Source organism: Zootoca vivipara, chromosome 1 (genome assembly GCF_963506605.1).
Source record: "Zootoca vivipara chromosome 1, rZooViv1.1, whole genome shotgun sequence".
Taxonomy (NCBI): Eukaryota; Metazoa; Chordata; class Lepidosauria; order Squamata; family Lacertidae; genus Zootoca; species Zootoca vivipara.
Window position 1 is genome coordinate 118,275,029 of NC_083276.1, and position 14,502 is coordinate 118,289,530.

The 14,502-nt window shown below is 45.5% G+C and overlaps 1 protein-coding gene across 1 annotated transcript in view; it reads right to left on the bottom strand.

Annotated features, from left to right (window-relative positions):
- CALCRL (calcitonin receptor like receptor) overlaps positions 1–14,502 on the bottom strand; it is an 82,184-nt gene that overhangs the window by 10,601 nt on the left and 57,081 nt on the right. The window contains 3 exon segments of the mRNA XM_060281269.1: positions 7,803–7,956; positions 8,571–8,697; positions 9,548–9,639. Coding sequence (XP_060137252.1) covers positions 7,803–7,956; positions 8,571–8,697; positions 9,548–9,639 — 373 coding nt within the window.

A 14,502-nucleotide genomic window follows, 5' to 3' on the forward strand; every position in this document is an offset into this window, starting at 1 on the left:
GGAAGTCCAGGCTGGCCCAAGCCATTGGCCAGAGAATGAGATCATCCTCATTTCCCTTCATGTCAAAAAGACCTCAGCTTTAACTGCCAGACAGCAAAAGTGAGAGGAAGCACACATTGGCCAGAGGAAAGACAACAGGAACAAGAGCTGCTGGGTTAGTATAGAACCTGCATTCAAAGCAAGGGCACAAAACAGGGAAGATCATCCCAGTGCTATTTGCTTAGAAAAAGAGGTGCCGGAACTCGCCATGAACACCTCCCTCGTCCTCTTAGAATGACAATTGCGCCTACCTGCAGACTGTCTCACCAGAGTGGTGCATGCTCTAGTTATCTCCCGCTTGGACTACTGCAATGCGCTCTATGTGGGGCTACCTTTGAAGGTGACTCGGAAACTACAACTAATCCAGAATGCGGCAGCTAGACTGGTGACTGGGAGCGGCCGCCGAGACCACATAACACCAGTCTTGAAACATCTACATTGGCTCCCAGTACGTTTCCGAGCACAGTTCAAAGTGTTGGTGCTGACCTTTAAAGCCCTAAATAGCCTCGGTCCAGTATACCTGAAGGAGCGTCTCCACCTCCATCATTCTGCCCGGAAACTGAGGTCCAGCACCGAGGGCCTTCTGGCGGTTACCTCGTTGCGAGAAGCCAAGTTGCAGGGAACTAGGCAGAGGGCCTTCTCGGTGGTGGCGCCTGCCCTGTGGAACGCCCTCCCAACAGATGTCAAAAAGGAAAACAACTACCAGACTTTTAGAAGACATCTGAAGGCAGCCCTATTCAGGGAGGCTTTTAATGTTTAATGGATTATTGTGTTGTATTTTTCTGTTGGAAGCCGCCCAGAGTGGCTGGGGAGACCCGGCCAGATGGGTGGGGTATAAATAATAAATTATTATTATTATTATTATTATTATTATTATTATTATTATTACTACTACTACTACTACTACTACTACAGTGGAACCTCGGTTTATGAACACCTCGGTTTATGAATTTTCGGTTTATGAACGCTGCGGACCCATCTGGAACGGATTAATTCATTTTCCATTACTTTCAATGGGAAAGTTTGCTTCAGTTTATGAACGCTTCAGTTTATGAACAGACTTCCGGAACCAATTACACCCATGCTTCAGTTTATGAACGCTTCAGTTTAAGTACTCTGCGGACCCATCTGGAACGGATTAATCCACTTTCCCTTACTTTCAATGGTAAAGTTTGCTTCAGTTTATGAACGCTTACTCCGCGGACCGTCTGGAACGGATTAATTCACTTTCCATTACTTTCAATGGGAAAGTTCGCTTCAGTTTATGAACGCTTCAGTTTATGAACAGACTTCCGGAACCAATTGTGTTCATAAACCGAGGTACCACTGTACCTGAGAGGTGCCGGAACCGAGATCCGGCTGAAAAAAAGCCCTGGATCACCCTAGCTCCGCATGAAAATTAATGGCTTGTTAACAACCGGGGATCAAGGATTCTGTTCACATTTAAAGGTGAGCCTACCAAATCTGCACTCTCCGAAGCCATATGCAAAGAGAAACACTGGAGGGAGCACCAAACTGTGTGCGGGCAAACTACCTGTCCCAATTTCAAATTCCAGCTCAACCAGGGGCTCTGGCTGCGATCTGAAGACCACCTGATCTTCCGTTCCCAGATCTTTACGTTGAGGATAATAGTGTGTTATTCCTCAAAACAAGACGGAAGGCTGTTTGGCAGGTAGGAGCACGCACCCGAGTCAAGCGATGCCACACCGTAATTCACCTTGATGTTATTCAGTGCCAGTGGAGTCAACATTAAAAAAATAAAAATAATCATGTACAAACTTGAACTTCCTTGAACAAAATGTCCCGAAACACCCCAAAAGCAAATTTATTGTGAGACAAGATTCCGTAGATTAGTGCCCACTTGATCAGAAGCAGGAAGAAGTCTAGATATGTGACCACCTGACAAAAGTAGGCTCTACCCCATGAAAACACAACCCCCAATAAATCTGTTAATCTTTAAGGTGTCATAGGATTCTTTGTTGTTTTTGCTCTGCAGTTGCCCATCTGGAATTCTTCAAGAGAACCGCAAAGCAATTTCTGTTTGGGAAATGAAAAGATGTTGTTTGTTCAAGCTCCAGTTTTGGCACAACCGATTCTTTTATTTAATAAACCTCACTTGAGCCTGTTTAAGTTACTTGGTAACTCAAATGTGATCTTAGCCTGAATATGGCCAGAAGGAGAGATTGAAAATTCAATTGCTAAGCCTATGAATTCCCCCAGATTTCACATGAAGTTAGGCAAACCTTTAAGTGCTTTGCTGGAGTGGAGCCCATGAAAGAAAAGCACAGACAAACTTTCTTCCTCAGTGTTTCTGTTTTGTTTTGTTTTTGTTTCCCCAAAACAAAAGAAAGCAAATTACAAATGGGCTGGCACTAAGTTTTGCTACCCCTGCAGTGATGGACAGGGTGAATTGTAAGTGCTGCATCAATGAAGCATCCTTACACAGATATAAACCTCCTTGTGAAAATGTGTTTTTAAAAAACGTTTTTAAAAATACATTGAATTTGCCATAGCTCACTTTCGCCATCTAGTGTCTTATTTGCATATTGCACTTTACAACAGACTTAAAACGTTTAATTTGCAGCTGTACAAATGAGTCCCCAGATTCTGAACTAGCTAAGTCTTTCGAACTTCGATTGATTTAGATTGCAGTTCCCTTCTAATCAGTAATAAAGAATCTATAATGCCAATGTAAGGTTAGAGACACATTTAAAATGAAGAATGATTTAAAATTAAACCATTTATGTTAACACTGACACCTTTTAGACGATAAATCAAACTCCCATTGAGCCCTGTTGAGTCTAATTAAAAGTGACTCATTATAATGTCTGTGTATCTGAGCCATCAATCAAAGCTGTCAGAGAAGTCTATGTTAAATAGCTATTAAAGCTTTAAAATTAAAATAAGCCACATGGTTCCGAAAAGCACAAAATTAGATTTTCGGAAGCTACCCACCATGCCGTCCCACGTAGTACTTTAAAACAGATGCCCCAAACCATTATTTATCATATTCAGATTATCTTTAGCATTTGGCCTGGGGCAGGTCCCTGAGTTTGTTCCTTTGACCAAGGTGACATTTTTGTCCGTGGGAAAAAGGGTCACAGGAGGATTGTATTATCAACTCAGAGGACGACTAAGCATGCTCTGATGCCCTTTCTGAAGGGCTGTGATGGTACATAATGGAACCCTCATCCGATTCCTCGCAGTCTCGGGCCTTAAAGGTGTAGCAAGGCGCTTAAGAATGAAGACCAAAAGATCTAGCTTACAGCAAGCCAGGTTTTCACTCTGGGGCAGGAGCGAGGGTGTCAACCCTCAGATGACCCAGCCGTCACTGCTATTAAATCTCCTGATCTGGAAACGGCTTCCGAAGGAGCTGTGTGTTTATTAACTTACAAACTTATAATAAAAAAATATGGTATATATAGCAAGGTAGAGTGCAGCACGTAAGGATAAAATCAACAAACGATCCATAGAAACATAAATAAAGATCAATAAATACTGAATAGTTGAAAGGGGGAAAAGCATGCCGTAAAGCAGAGATTTCCAAACTGTGTCTCGCGACACATTAGTGCAGGCATCCCCAAACTTCATTCCTCCAGATTTTTTGGACTACAATTCCCATCTTCCCCGACCACTGGTCCTGTTAGCTAGGGATCATGGGAGTTGTAGGCCAAAACATCTGGAGGGCCGCAGTTTGGGGATGCCTGCATTAGTGTGTCGGCTGCACTGTGTAGGTGCTCCTCCCAAGGCTGGAAAGGGGTTAGTTTACCCTCCGGTATGCTAGTCAAATGGAATTGGTGTGTCACGAAATGCATATCTAAAAAGTGTGTCGCCAACATGCAAAGTTTGGAAAGCTCTGTCGTAAAGACTTGTCTAAACATTCCCCCGCCCCAAGAGGAAAGGTGGGGGGGGGATAGTTCCTGTTGAGTCTCTCCAGAGGCAGGGAGTTCCACAGGTCAGAACCTGACACACTAAAAGCCAGATCCCAAGGGAAGAATAACCAAACCTGCCAGGTCCCTTAAAGGCTGGGCTTCTGATATACTTTCTGCCAACTCTCTGCTGCAATGCTGCAGTTTTGAGCAGGAGGTGTTTGCTTAATTTGTCTCTGTGCCATAGCTGCCAAGTTTTCCCTTTTCTCGCGAGGAAGCCTATTCAGCATAAGGGAAAATCCCTGTAAAAAAGGGATAACTTGGCAGCTATGCTCTGTGCACGGCAGATAAAAGGTGGAACACCCTGGGAGAGTAAAAAGCAATGGAAGCTGTTTTGGTCCACAAGAAAAATAAAAACAAACTAAAATTCAAAGAGGGAGGGGCATAAGCAACTAGAACACTACGGGCCACTGAGTCACCAAAAGGGCTCATGGGATAGGACCAGGAGCCATCTTAAATCCAAATTGAATCTGGCTCTTTTTTGTGGATCAGGTTCCCCAGTGTTTATGCTCACAGGGATAAGGCAGTTCACATGGGTCTAATTTTTCTTTAAACAGAAAAGCCCCCAAAGCTAACTGGATTAACTTCAGAAATTTCAGCCTACAGTCTTCAATACTGTTCTCCGCATCAGGTTTTTTCATCTCAATAATTTTTTTTTGCTTTCCTCTGAGAACAAAGCAGGTCAAGAGGAACTGCTGGAAAAATAGAAGTTGGTTCGACCTCCTACCTTAGGAATGGCGAGACTTCTTTGAAAACAAACACTCATTCCTGTATAAACACCTCGGAGATCAGAAACAATGAATAATTACCCCTGAATGCCTTTTCACAATAGAAGACTATTTTTTCTCTCCACAAAAGAGGAGCTGTTTCCTGATTAGGCTTAAATGTGCACTGTCTTTTTTAGCCAAGATAAAGATGGCTGCCTAAATGCCATGGCAAAGGTTTATTCGCCAGACAAAAACAAAGGGGCAAAGAAGATTGACATTCTTAAGTTGACTCTGGTTTTATTTCTTAGCTACAAGAGAGAGCAAAGCAGAAGGGCTGCCAACTTCCGACTTTCTCTCTTGAACACAGATATTTCAATAAGTAAAAACCAGGACACCCCGAAAGTTTGACTTGCCTAAGATCCAGGACAAAGTGCCACCTTTCAGAAATTCCCCCTGGACTTCAATTCTACCTTTGAAATCCCATCCATGTCCTGGATGAGAGAGTCGTTGCCACTTCCTCAGCCAACACTGCCCCTCCTTCTGCCTGATCAATTACTGATATTTCTCCCATATCCTTCCCTCTTCCAACTGCTGCTGCCATTCTTCCCCCACCCACTGTGCAAACCTTCTGAATTAGAGATTCCTCCTCAGAGTGAGGAATTACGGACAAGTTCACCCTTAGGGCACCTCCACTGCTTTGCAGTGACACCCGCAAATTACAATGTAAAGTGACAAAACTGTTCAAAGGTGAGTGGCAACGGCATTGGGATTGCGTCCCTTATGTGGATATATAACTTGCATTTAGTAAATCCCTCCCCTGGGGGTATTCCCCCTGCTTTTTTGTTTTTTTACATTGCTTTTAGGATTCATTCCTTATTGATTTATTGTGGCCTGCCATGGACCACACATTTACAGCCATACCTTGGTTTGAGTACGCTTCGGTTTTGGTACTTTCAGTTTAAGTACTCCGCGGACCCATCTGGAACAGATTAATCCACTTTCCATTACTTTCAATGGGAAAGTTTGCTTCAGGTTAAGTACGCTTCAGTTTAAGTACAGACTTCCAGAACCAATTGTGTACTTAAACTGAGGTACCACTGTATTTTTATTCTGATTAGCCATTTTAAAATGAGGAATATATGAGGAAAAAAGATGTTGAAATTAAACTACTTGCAGCAACAGAGCGGTTGTGGTGTAGGATCTCCTGAGGTGATCTCAACTCACTTAGAGCAGAGCTTTCCAAACATTTCACGCTGCTGACACACTTTTTAGACAGGCATAATTTCACGACACAGCGATTCAGTTTTGCTAGCAAACCAGAGGTTAAACTAACCCCTTTTCATTTTTTCAGCCCGGGGAGGAGCACGGGGAGCGTTCGCGCGACACACCTACACATTGCTGTTGACATACTAATTGTGTCACGACACACAGTTTAGAAAGCTCTGACTTAGAGGGATGCATGGAGTGCCCAAGACTGTTATCCGCCACAAGAGGAGCAAGTGAGTGAGCAGGCTGGGGTGGGAGGGAGCAGCAGTTTCTGTCAGGTGCTGTCAGCGGCTCCCGGCTGGTTGCTTGGGAAAGTATAAAGACAAGGAAAAGTTTCTTCCAGTCCTTTTTTATTTCAAGCTTTGCAGAGAGGGGCTATAGAACCCAGCCTCTTGGATAATGGCGTTGTCCCAAGGGAATCTCCACCTCCCCGTCTCTCCCACTTCCTCATTCATCATCATCATCGCCTCCTCTACGGGTGCCCTCTGTCTTTGAGCTCCTTGCTCTTCTACTTTTAAGGCTCACCAAGTTCTGCGAGATGGAGGGTCTGGAATACTTTCTAGGGACAACATGTCAGCCAGCTGCTCCGGCTCTCCCACAATTCCCCAACTTTCCCCCTCACCTGCCTCTGAGCTGTGACTTCCGCAAACCCCTGTTGTAAATCTATACTGTCTTCCTTTTCCTCCTCCCTGGAAGGGTCAGTGGTCTCCGTCACTCCTCCTCCTCTGCCCAGCCCCTGACATGACCAGGAGGACTACCTGTTGAGGGCCTGAAAGGCCCCGCCCTTCCCTCTTTCCACCTGGCTTGGAGCAGGGCTCGCCAGGCTTCACAAGGACTGCAGCTGTTGCTGAGCACCGAGGGCTCCTCTTTTAAATTGTTTTTGTTTTTATCTGTGTTGTTTTAAATGAGACCATCTTGGCTGTGATCCCTGGAAGCCCCGCACCCTGCCCCACAGGCCCTTTCCCCATCTGGCCTGGGAGAGTGGAGTGCGGACTGACTCCAGCTACAAAAGCTGAGGCTATTGAACAGATTCTTCGGCTGGAGTCTTGTTTATGGGGGGTTGAGAAACTGTTGCTGTTATTGATACCGGTATTATTGCTGTATCTTTAGTTTTAGATCTCATGATTTATGTGGAAATTGTTTCCATTAGGTTGCGTACTTTTTGATGTGTTTTATTTATTGTTTATGACTCCTGTTATGTTTGTAATTGTGCAAACCTTATCATGTTGTGAGCATACCTGCCAAGTTGCTGTCAGAGAAATAAGGGACCGGGTCGGAAATAGCAGACCGGAAGTAGCGCTGCCGCCATTTTGGAACTGGGCGGAGCATGCTCAGAAGTGACTTTTGATGCTGCTTTGCCCAGTTCCAAAATGGCCGCCGCGCCAGAATAAACTGGGGAAAAACAAAAAATCCGTTTTTTCAGCTAGGAACAGCTGGAAAAACGGGGATTTCCCGGGGAAAACGGGAGACTTGGCAGCTATGGTTGTGAGCCACCTTGAGCATAGTTTCAACTATGGAAAGGTGGCATACTGCCCAGTCCTTGACAGTTAGGGGGTTGGGAGGAGTAGCAGGAGTTGACATTAGATGGGCCAACCAGATGGGCAATGGCAAGAGCAGCAGGCCGGCCAGCCACCCATTTGGAGGTGGCCTTGTGTTTGGTGGATGGGAGGGTGTTGGGCACACAATCTGTCACCCGTCTCAACCCATTGCCTGAACCATGTGCTTCGGGCCAGCCTTGCTTCAACCATGGCATTGCAAAACTCTTAAATGAAAGCACCATTATGCTTGCGCTCTCCAGCGGATATTAATGGCACATCTTTGGGATTTAAGAAGAGGAAAAAGAAGGAGGAAAATAGCATACCCCATCCGAGAAGGTAATACCACAGTAAGTGCTGCTTTTCTGCAAATACAGCCACCACAATGAGCGTGTGCAGGTAAATGCCTTCGCAGAGCATCCAGAAGTAATTGCAGATCATTAAATAAAGATGGAAGAACTGAGCCACTTTGCATCCGACCTACGGGGGGAAAATACCAGCAGAACAATGTCAAGTGTAATAATAAGTAGAAACAACTACATAAGACTTGTTTTGGGCAATAATTTTAATGTGAAGAATTTTTTTTAAAAAAATTCTCCGAACTGCCATGTTTTGAAATAGATACGTTTGTAACTTTCAAGTGCCGTGTTCATGCTATAGGCTTGGGTACTAAAATAAACTTGCAAAAGGAAAGTTTCCTATTGTGTCCTCTTGCCATGCAGCCATCTAAGCTCTCCAACGATCTGAAGGTCAGGAGGCCCCAGGATGGATAGGGGCAGGGACGAGGTGGCAATGAGGTTGGCATGGTGCAAATGCACTGGCATGAGGACCGGATTGATTCTGCTGGCGCATTAGCACTGCACCAACCTGGCCATTTCCAGTCTCCATCCTGGTACGCAGCAGTGACTCAGCTGGAGGGAGGTCAGGTAAAGCAGAGCAGCCCCACCTTGCCCTCCATCTAATCTGTAGGTATCAAATTCGCCATCTAATTACTTCTGCTGGAAAAAGACACACTTGCACTGCCTATCAGACTTTTGAGACTGGAATGCTGCTACTTATGAAGCAGTAAAACAACCAAAGGCTTGCCCACTTACTGGATTATGATGAACCAGCTGTTGGTTGTTGGCAACTCCCGTGAGAGAAATGACTGTAACGATGGAGTTGAAAACAAAAGAGAAAAAGAGATTTTTATGCAACGTGATCCTCTGGCAACTCAGGCTCCTGAAATTAAACATACACAAGAGGAGATTAATGTGGATGGTCAAGACATTTGCAACAGTAGCAATGCAGTTATATGCTGGAATACAGTAAACCAAGAAAGGAGCAAGCATTTTGCCTGTGCACTTTCCTTTGTAGTACAAGCAATCAAACTAGGAAGCTTCCAACTAACCATCGTTTCCTGTTTCATCCAAGTTGGGAAACTATGGCTACTGCACTTCAGCACAAGCCATGGCATTAAAACAACTTCAGATCATGGTTTAAGTTCCTAGTTTGTTCTAATACTGATAACCATAGTTTCCTGGCTAGGATAAAACATGAAACTATGGCTTCCCGGTTTCATTGCTTAGGCTATGAAGGGAGGAGCAATGAAGCCGTATGGGCATGGAAGAGATTCATTCATATTTTGGCTTACAGTGGATGCTCGGGTTGTGAACGTGATCTGCATCTGCGCATGCGCGGGTTGTGATTCGGTGCTTCTGCGCATGCGCAAAGAGCGATTTAGCGTTTCTGTGCATGCGTGCGTGCCAAACCCGGAAGTAACCCGTTCCAGTACTTCTGGGTTTGGCACAGAGCGCAACCCGAAAGGACGTAACCTGCAGCAGACATAACATGGAGTATGACTGTACTGAGCTGATAAATGAATGTTCAAACATTGTTAAATGTGAATGCATCAGTAAAAATTAAAAAAAAATGACAGTCATCATTGCCAATAGTTGTTCAAAATAATTTTAGATGTGAGAAATGGAATGATTTATATGTCATGGTGATTTATTAGTGTGTCCCCCCCCCAATAATAATAAAACTATATAAAGTCAGGGGAAGAGCAAAATATAAATAGAATTATACTTACCTAAAAAAGAAGAATATGCCAAGGGAAATCAAAAGTGAAACTATTGAAAGGCTATGACCAATGATAGTGAGGTAATACAAATTCATAGCTGTCTGCAATAAAACACAGAGAAGAAGATGAAACCCCAAATCCCATGAACTAAATAGGTACAAAGCATTCCAAGGTAACACGGCTAGTACAAAATAGGATATTAGCATTAGTTCATCTCTCTACTCTGTGACTGTCTACACTAGGGACAGGGAATCTGTGGTCCTGCAGGAGTTGTAGGATTACAATTCCCGTCATCCCCGACCAGACTGGCTGGTTTCCAGCAATATCCAGAGGCCACAGTTTTCCCATTCCTGGCCTGCACGTTTAGAGTCCTAAAACCAGCTTCCATGGTTGGGCTACCTGAGTCACCATTAAGAACCATCAGACTGGTGGGCATGAAGGCAGGGCAGGTTCAGTGGCGGCCTCATGTCTTTACATATCCCCCTCCAAGCACCTCATTTCCTCCCTCATTTCAGGGAGCAATCCTACACATGCCTAATAATAATAATAATTTTTTATTTGTACCCCGCCATCCCCAGCTGGAGCTGGGCTCATGGCGGCTAGCATCATGAAACTAAGACAGTATACAGTACAGTGGTACCTCGGTTTAAGTACACAATTGGTTCTGGAAGTCTGTACTTAACCTGAAGCGAACTTTCCCATTGAAAGTAATGGAAAGTGGATTAATCCATTCCACATGGTCCACGGAGTACTTAAACTGAAGTGTACTTAACCTGAAGCGAACTTTCCCATTGAAAGTATTGGAAAGTGGATTAATCCATTCCAGACAGGTCCGTGAAGTACTCAACCTGAAGCGTACTTAACCCGAAGTACCGTGTTTCTCCGTAAATAAGCCATACCCCGAAAATAAACCATAGTGATAGGCAGTTTAACCTTGTTAACCTTAACTGTACCATACTTAATTTTAAAAAAAGACATCCCTGAAAATAAGCCACCGTGTTTTTTTTTTAAGGAAAAATAAATATAAGACGGTGTCTTATTTTTGGAGAAACACGGTATCAGTGTAATTGGTTCCGGAAGTCCGTACTTAACCTGATGCGTACTTAACCTGAAGCGAACTTTCCCATTGAAAGTAATGGAAAGTGGATTAATCCGTTCCAGACGGGTCCGCAGAGTACTTAATGAAAGTACTCAAACCGAAGCGTACCATACTTAAACCGAGGTATGACTGTATTCAGAAGAAAGGTCCAATGAATTCAGTGCTGCTTACTCACAAATAAGAATGGTAGCCTTAAGCCCAGTGGCGTACCATGGTGGGCAGTGACCCGGGGCGCAAATTTCCGAGGGAGTGCAACCAGGTGCCCTCACGACAGGCTTCCTCATCAAGACCGGAGCCACAGGCCAGGACTTTGGGGCTTGGGGGGGGGGGTTAGCAGAGCCTCCTTCTCTTCATGGCTGGTGAAGGGATGCCTGCATGTGCCCCACCCCTGGGCCAAGAGGGAGGGAGGGGGACAGCGCCAATGCCACCCATCGAGGAAGGAGGGAGGAAGAGCAAGGCACAAAAGAACTGCATTGCCTAGAGCAGGCATCCCCAAACTGCGGCCCTCCAGATGTTTTGGCCTACAACTCCCATGATCCCTAGTTAACAGGACCAGTGGTCAGGGATGATGGGAATTGTAGTCCAAAACATCTGGAGGGCCGAAGTTCGGGGGTGCCTGGCCTAGAGCGCCTCACTGCAAGCACAGGAAGGTGAGGCGACATAGCGGCGCTCCCAGCTTCGTGTTTCTCTGCCTTATCTCTGCTGCCAGGTTGGGGCTAGTTTTAGAGAAAAGACTCCCTGGATTAGACACTGGCCAGTGAAGGGACTAACTGCTGCCCAATCCACCCTGCCCCACCCTGGGTGCCAGCAACCCAAGCTACGCCCCAGCTCAAACCAGCGATAGATAGTTTTCCGTTTCGCTGAGCTTCTTGTTGATTGCCAGGTTTTTAAAAATCTGTTTTCTTTTGCTACCGCTTTCAGTAGTTTATTATGTGGTTTTGCTATATTGTTAATTTTTTTTTGCTGTCAGGCGCATTGGACACCGAGATATAGGGCTAAATGATAAACTCCTTCAGATCCAAAGACCCCCGAAGCCCCCGCCCCCCACCTCCATGCCAATGTTTAGCCTTGTTCAACTTTGCTTATTTGCAAAGTGGCTTCCTTGAAGCCGGGGGGGGGGCACTGCATTTTGAGAACAGCAGCCATTATTTCATACTGCAATCTTTTTTTTAAAAAAATAAAATAAAATACTTGTCTGCTCTTGCATAACGTGAGTTTACTTTATTGAGTACAGCTATGCATTAAACTTGATTCATCTCATATTGAGCCCATTATGAATGTTCTGCAAATGAGCGTGATTCTAAAGTGCTTCGATGAAATCCATGTGTGCCGCAAGAGGATCTTAAAACGGCAAATGAAAGACACCTAAATAAACTGTGATTGACATACTGAACTGATACTTTTCCACCAGTGTTATTTTTTTATAAAAAAAGAGAGAAAAGGAGAAATAAATGGAAGCTGGTGCAAATGCAGATGAGATAATCTGATACTCATGGTAAATGGCGGAATATATATTTCTGAATTAATCACATCTGTATCAAGCTTGGAGTGGCATCTCTTGCATCTGTTTGTGAAATTCACCGATTGGCAAATAGCGGTTAAGAGACTATGCTGCGGTTCTCAGAATAAACCACTTAGGACATTGCCTGGGAGATCCCATAACTCTGCTCAGTCCCTAAAACTCTCTTTGGGAGATTCCCAGGTTCTGTGTTGGTGAGGCATTCTAAGGACTAGTCCAGTTCTGCCGATGGCTGCTTCTGCCCCTTGTGCCGGAAAGCAGAGCTGGCCTCCATGATCAACACAAGTCCCAAAAACGTATTCACTTTAAAATCTGGCCTGGGTAACTTGTGAGCCATTCTGATGAACCAGAGCCTGCCTCTGGCTATTGTGGCCTGCCTCTGGCCTGCCTCTGGCTACTGGGACTTCTAAGCACAGATGGAATCGTCTTCAGAGACTTTGCAGGTTGCACAAACATGGGTTAGGGGCATAGGTAGGCAAAGTAAGGCTCGGGGGCTGGATCCGGCCCAATCGCCTTCTAAATCAGGGCCTGCGAACAGTCCAGGAATCAGCATGTTTTTACATGAGTAGAATGTGTCCTTTTAATTATAATGCATCTCTGGGTTATTTGTGGGGCATAGGACTTCGTTCATCCTCCCAAAAAAATATAGTCCAGCCCCCCCACAAGGTCCAAGGGACAGTGGACCAGCCACTTGCTGAAAACGTTTGCTGACCCCTGGGTTAGGGTATGTGAGGCTATGCTCAATTCTGAGGACCACAAAAGCATAGCTGCCAAGTCTCCCGTATTCCCCGGGAAACCCCCGTTTTTCTAGCTGTTCTCACCTAAAAAAACGGATTTTTTTGTTTTCCCCGGTTTATTCTGGCGCGGCGGCCATTTTGGAACTGGGCGGAGCATGCTCAGAAGCAACTTTTGATGCAGCTCTGCCCAGTTCCAAAATGGCTGCAGTGCGACTTCTGGCGTGGCGGCCATTTTGGAACTGGGCAAAGCAGCATCAAAAGTCGCTTCTGAGCATGCTCCGCCCAGTTCCAAAATGGCGGCAGCGCTACTTCCGGTCTGCTACTTCCGGTCCGGTCCCTTATTTCTCAGGCCGGAACTTGGTAGGTATGCAAGAGGTGCAGGCTGGTTCTAAACAGAGATTGCTGCATGCCTGCTTCTCCACCCTTTATTTTACAAAAGGTCCTCATGTAACTTTGAGATCATGAGCACTTAGCAGGTTAAATCTTTCTCTCTCTCTCTCTCTCTCTCTCTCACTCACACACACACACACACAAAATCCGGCTTGCAAGGAAGCCACAGGGGTGATCGAGGCCTATATTTATAGACCTTGCAAAATCCATGAGACCAACTGCACTGTAACCCAATAGGAACTTCATGGGTCTCAAGCTGTCATTAAACAAAATGCGCTTCCCAAACATCAAACACCTTTTAGTTGGCTATGCTCCATTCAACAGAACAGCTTGAAGATTAGGATGCCGGGACAGGGTGCAGGGTGCTTCACTCTTAAATGCTCATTGGTAGAATTTGTCCTCTTGCCTATTCCATGGAACCAGTGGGCAGAATGGCCCAGCGCTCTTTAATAATCACTGCCACTAGGCTGGTGGTGCATTATAGTGAATGGGGCACTGGTCTACTAAGCTCAGTAGGTAAAAGGTAAAGGTAAAGGATGCTGGACAGTTAAGTCCAGTCAAAGGTGACCATGAGGTTGCAGCTCTCATCTCGCTTTTCAGGCTGAGGGAGCTGGCGTTTGTCTACAGACAGCTTTCCGGGTCATGCGACCAGCAGGACTAAACCCCTTCTGGAGTAACGGAACACTGTGAAGGAAACCAGAGCGCACGGAAACACCATCTACCTTCCCACCGCAGCGGTACCTACTTGCACTGGTGTGCTTTCGAACTGCTAAGTTGGCAGGAGCTAGGTGGACAGAGCAATGGGTGCTCACCCCGTCATGGGGATTCGAACTGTCGACCTTCTGATCAGCAAGCCCAAGAGGCTCATTGGTTTAGACCACAGCGCCACGCGTGTCCCTAGCTCAGTAAGCCATCAGCCTTCCTTCCTTCCTATTTTTGCTGCCCTGCCATCTTAGGCTATATACACATTACTGGCTTAAAACCAGCAAAGTTGTCCCCCCCCCTCCCATTGTGTTTCAAGTCGCATTTGCACGATGTGGTGCACATCAGTAAGGTCCAATGTGCTTCTAAGCCACCCATTGCTTGTCCACACCAGTGGGTCAGTCTAGGCACCCCCCTGCCGACTCCCAATTGTGAAGCTGTCATCGGCATATATGCTGTCATCCGTGTGTGTGTGCAATGGCTGACTATTTTGGGGGGGGCGGGGCGGGGGAATGAA